General features: G+C 36.3%; 2 protein-coding genes across 5 annotated transcripts in view; both read right to left on the reverse strand.

The window, feature by feature from the left end:
* Nucleotides 1-1,910, reverse strand: part of LOC109580541 (major vault protein-like) — a 4,951-nt gene extending 3,041 nt beyond the window's left edge. Inside the window, exons 1-2 of the mRNA XM_019993838.1 lie at nt 1,811-1,910; nt 1,279-1,440 (exon numbers count right to left, since the gene is read on the reverse strand). Coding sequence (XP_019849397.1) covers nt 1,279-1,440; nt 1,811-1,819 — 171 coding nt within the window. The 5' untranslated portion in view covers nt 1,820-1,910. The remainder of the gene's footprint in view (nt 1-1,278; nt 1,441-1,810) is intronic.
* LOC100637325 (major vault protein-like) overlaps nt 1-5,775 on the reverse strand; it is a 47,110-nt gene extending 41,335 nt beyond the window's left edge. For all 4 annotated transcript variants that reach the window (XM_019993817.1, XM_019993814.1, XM_019993815.1 and 1 more), the window contains exons 1-2: nt 5,624-5,775; nt 5,471-5,544 (exon numbers count right to left, since the gene is read on the reverse strand). In XM_019993817.1, coding sequence (XP_019849376.1) covers nt 5,471-5,544; nt 5,624-5,680 — 131 coding nt within the window. In that variant the 5' untranslated portion in view covers nt 5,681-5,775. The remainder of the gene's footprint in view (nt 1-5,470; nt 5,545-5,623) is intronic.

Below are 5,775 nucleotides of genomic sequence, written 5' to 3' on the forward strand. Positions count from 1 at the left end.
TCACTAGAAAACGAGTAACTGCTTTTACTGCTCTTTCATGCTCTCTAGACGATCTACTCCACATCTTAGAGCGACTAAAAGACTGTTCAATTGTTAACTGACCATCATCATCTTGCTCAGTTGTACGGTTAGTGCTGCGTCTCTGCTGTTGCCTAGTGCCAGTAGTGGACTTCACAATACCATACTCTTCAAGGTGGTGCTTTCGCAAATGATTCAGTAAGTTACTAGTGTTTCCCCACTTTGCTGTCACACACAATAAGCAAAGCTTACATTTAGGGGTATCACAGTTCTTTGGGCGCCCATTAGAGTCAGGTTCAAAGCCGAAGTAGCGCCACACTTGTGAGGTAGTGTTCTTTTTCTGAACAAGTTGTTGAAACAATGAATCAGATGAAGCTTCAGTTATTAAGCTCAAAGATGAATCTGTTTCATCGCTCAGAACATCACAATCCACACTCGCCTCAAGATCAGCTTCCATGTCTAAGCAGCATGCCAGTGCCACATGGGATTGTAAAATTAAACGGTATATAAAATAATTAGGAACAATACGGTATTTTTGCAATTAAACCGCGGTTTAACTAATTACCAGTATACCGCTCAGCTCTAATAAAAATGTCAGGTAATGTTGTCACTTCAGGATTGCTTTATTATGTACATATGTACATATGTATCTCAATCTGTAGTTTGGACCATTTGGCTGCTGTCTATGCTTTTTAATGTAACAGCAGCAACACTTAATACTGTACAAAGGTACCCAACAGATCGTTTGTATTAGTTCTGATTGTACAAAATGTGAACATTTTTGAATTCTTCTGCAGTTTGTCTCCCTCTTCCTCTAATTGGATTAAATGGCATTCTGTTGCTCAGTAACACAATTTGTGGTTGCCGGCGACCGTTTTCATTGGGGTTAGTATAGTAGCTGTGATAGACTCTTTCTCATTATCATTAAGAATATGCAACCTTTCCATACTATTGCAGCTGCTCTGTTTTGAAAGTACATGTAAGCTTTAAAATGGAAGCCTGGAACTGCTCCAGCAATATTTGTGATTATAGGTAAAACTAAGGAATACAAATGATAGATTCATTGTTGCACTTGCGATTAGCAACATGATTAAGTTTGAAGTCAATGGATGCAACATGCTGTACTAAATATATTCTTGATGTAAACACACTGGCTCTGAAACCTTGTGTTGCTTGTGACAAGGAGAAATTGTTTTGACTCATGAAATGAGCAGGCAATAATGTTGTGCATGTTTAATATTATATAAAGTGTTTCCTTACCTCAGTGACATCAGGTATGTATGATTCGGTGTCATCATATTTAACCAGCCACTCCTCTCCAATCCTTCTCCCCCTACCAAACTGATCAGTGAAGTTACAGTTGGCTCTGATGTGTAAAGCATTGTTTGGTGTTAGAGTGTAAGCATCAACCTCTTCTACTACCTAATGGGGGAGGAAATCATAAAATAATAAGTCACAGGTGAGGAGTCTGTATAAGCTTAATCAGTGTTATGATAGTAGGGTTTAAAGGCAGAGGTAGTCCAGGTACATGTACATAAAATAGTAAGTGTATAAGCTTAATCAGGGTATGATACTAGTAATGTGTAAAAGCATAGATAGTAGGTGTATAAGTTAGCTAAGGATGTGCAAGTGTCCAACAAATAAGTAACTTGATACACATTATCACTTATAGCAAATACACATTGTACTATTCATATCTTTCCTGTGAATGACGCTTCAATCGAACTCAACACACTTTCTGCCATTTTTGTAAGAGCAAGCAGTTATAGCTTCAAAAGTAAAAAATTGCAACCTTTATCATTCTTTTCCCAGGTCTGCAACTGTTTGGAGCCACTGGGGTGACGTGGAGAAGTAGAATTGATAGCTTTTAGCCTGTCGGTCCATTGTAGCAAGTGATAGTATACCTCCACAATGATGGACTGAAAAGTTTTTCATTTACAGTATCCCAATGATTATTATAAATCAAACGTCATTCATAGGAAAGATATGAATAATGAGAGTCAACATACTGTACATGCTATATCTTATACTATAATAATCCTCACCTCCTCATACACATCAGGTAGATAAGCTCCAATATCCCTCACCAACCACTCCTCACCAGTGCAACGATAACTATTAATAATTATTAATTAACCAGTGGGTGTGGTTAGTCTTACATTCCCTTAGCGTCAGTGAAGGCTTGACGAGCTCTGAGACGAACAGCATGACCCGGAGTTATTATAATAGGAGACACCATCTTTACTACTTGCTACAGGTGGAGGAGGAAGGGAAGAGAGAGGAAACACAATGCCATTCACAAAATAACCACATCATGTTTTCAAAAGCTAACAAAGTCACAATTTACATAAACACATCCCTGACATCATTAAAAAGTCATACCATATACCTAAATATTATATTTCTTACCACATTACATTAGGACATTCATGAGTGCACCACCACTTTTTTAATTCCCATGAGCCAAAGGAATAGTTGAATACACTAATTGTGTATCATTACAAGCTCAGGTATGGACAATTTAGGTATGGATGTAATTGCTAAACTCAATTAGAGTATAATTTGTAATGCTAATTGTATTAGATGTAAACACATGCATACCATTTACTTACCATGTACATAAAGTAATAACATTACACTATCTCCTCATTAACTAGAAACATTTCTACATTCTACATTCTACATTCTACATTCTACATTCTACATTCTACATTCTACATTCTACATTCCATATCATTCCTTATTTTCTCAAGACTCAATTGCTCTCAAATCATCCATAGCTGAGCTTGCATGTATAATGATACAAAAAAAGAAATGTACTCAACTATATACTCATGGGAAAATGAAAAAACTCATGAATAAGGTAGCTCTTGCCATTCTCAATGATAATGTATATCCATACCATTTTCATGTAGTTGCAACTAGAAACATGTGTAACTAAGATTAAATATATATGGACCACTGAATATAGGGACACTAAAGAATACTATGCCAAGGTGTATATACACTATATATGTAACTATCAGATAGTAGTTGTATTACTATTGATGCTGACCTCTTCTGGTTTGGGTAAGTAGGTCAGTGGTCCTCTCAGCTGCCACTCATCCCCTGCCTTACGAGCTGGAGCAGTATCAGTCTCCTCCATATCAACCAGAGCACTCAAGTGAATCCCATGATCTGCTTTTATGGTTGGAAGACGCTTGATAGCACGAGAATAATCTAATGGAGAGAGAGAGAGAAAGGAGAGAGGAGAGAACAGAGTGACACAGGATTAGATATACATGTAAACACTCTTTATTATTGTACATGTATGTATGTATGTTTGTATACAATACATTCTAGCAAGTGATTTCAGAAAAGAGATACTGTTTCCCTAGTTTATATTTACAAACTCTGTAAATAAACTACACTGTTATAAACATTAACAACATGTATACAAGATACAATACATTATACATTATGACACAAGACTGACACATTATGTATACAGCAGTGTACCATTGTTAACATTATGTATATAGTGTCATACATAATGTGAACTATGCACTTAAGGTGGGCATTCGCTTGTGATGACTACAACATGTTGCACATCATGATCAAAGGTACTGCCTTGGCTACAGGCAATATTTTGTTTACACATTAATAATATTAATGTAATAAATTATTGCCATATGAGAGTAGGGTACACAACCTATTTCCGACTAAACCAACTAATCATGAGTAATACAATGCAATGAAATAAATAACTTAGGAAATGGTCAATGGGAGATAAAGCAGAGAGAGAGAGAGAGGAATAGGAAGTGTATACACACAGGACAGTATGGTAGTACTCTATTAATATCTTATAGTGTTAAGATGTGGTTTATTGTAACACACTCCTAAATCCTTATGTTTGCTTGAAGTAGGTCCACCTCTATTACAATTCAGAGATACATGAACGTGTACACATACATGTATATGTACATGTACACCAGTGTTTTTGATAAGCCAAATTGACACTCAATTGGCTCAATTCAGGTTGCTATGGGCCACAATTACTATTGTCATTTGGGATAATATGCTCAGGAAATTAATGTTAATTCTGCCATTTTTACAATATTGGAGCAAAAACAGTCATTTGGTGCAAAATGTCAATAAATTTGAGTCAAATTGGTGCAGAGTCAAACTTTCAATTACAAAACCTGATGTACATTAATAAATAAGAACCTACCAGTTGCACTGCCACTCTCAGGTAATCTCTCTCCAGGAAACAATGGGAAAGGATCCTAAAGAAAATGACAAGAACATTAACATGTAAGGAGTTAATCTAAGCAACTAAAGCAATAGACTTTATTAGACTATAATGAGAACATTAACATAATGTTATGCAGCTAATTACAAACAATAGGAAGCATGTGTTGTGTCTACACAAGGAGAATTCCCTAACCTATCCTCTGATGTGTGTGTGTGTGTGATCAATACTTCAACAGCTATGTACATACACACACACACACACACACACACACCTCCAGGCAGGCTGGACTGTATCTACAATACATGTACATGTGTGAATGAAATATCTACAGCAAATGAGGTAGCATTTAAACCAAGTATTACATATTCCTTGCATCTTTACTACTCTCATGATCAGAGGAATGAAAAGGAGTTAGTTTATCATTAATGCTCTAAGCCTTCTCTTCTACTGCTGGAGAAGTCTTTGAACAAAATCAGAAGATCAATAGTCAATATTTCCAATAGTAACATTAATAATTAAAGGGGTTTACCCGCTAAGAGAGGGTGTCCATGCCCATATAGAAATGTAATAATTATTTTAACTAAATGTATACTTTACCAAATAAGGAATGTGCTACTAGCCACACTCTACACTAAATATGTAATTACATCTAGAGGCAGCTGAAGGTGATCATGATTTCAATTATTATTATTATTATTATTATTATTATTATTATTAATTACTTACTCCATGGAGTCTTATTTCTCTGTGTCCAAATCTCAGTTCATATAACTTCCCATCAACTATTGGTTTACTATTGGGAACAGACTCAAAGTAAAGTACATGTAACCATACAACATGAACATGAATTAATGAACCATACAGTACATGTACATGTACACATGAATGTAATAGCTACTTTATATACATTACATATAGCACCTCTAGCTCTCTCTCTCTCTCTCTCTCTCTTACTTTCTCTCTCTTCCTGTACATCCACTGTAAAGAAATAGCTAATTTTTTGCAAGTTTTTTTTAATTCATGGGTTCAGTTCTTAATTTGACAATATTTCAAAAATTCAAAATGAACCAAACTAGAAATAAATATTTTCGGCCTAATCCTAATCCCAGTTATACATGTACATGTACATATGCACAAGCCCCACCCACTTACTTGATATCGATAGGATGTTCCACTCGGCAGTAGTGGCCCGGGGGTATCGTCACGAAGGGAAGAGGGCCGGCTTCAAGAGAGTGATTGTCCTGTAGGACAAGGTTCTGCGGGCCAATTTCAACTGTAGTTATATTAGTATTCTGTAGAGGGACAGGAAATGGAGGGAGAAGAAGGAAATTGGCATTATGTAATGCTACCAGTCTCAGTGAGTGATCTTACCAGGTCTAGTACGTGCACGTAATAGTTAGGAAGGATCCCAATTATCTTACGAGACATGGCGACTGCAGAGTCTTCTGATAAACCTGAGAGAAGTGAAAGCTAGCCCTTGGCCCCTTGACAAAATAATTGCTGCAATCTAATTCTCAGATCCG

Source organism: Amphimedon queenslandica, unplaced genomic scaffold, assembly GCF_000090795.2.
Source record: "Amphimedon queenslandica unplaced genomic scaffold, v1.1 AMPQUscaffold_13487, whole genome shotgun sequence".
In the NCBI taxonomy this organism is placed as follows: domain Eukaryota; kingdom Metazoa; phylum Porifera; class Demospongiae; order Haplosclerida; family Niphatidae; genus Amphimedon; species Amphimedon queenslandica.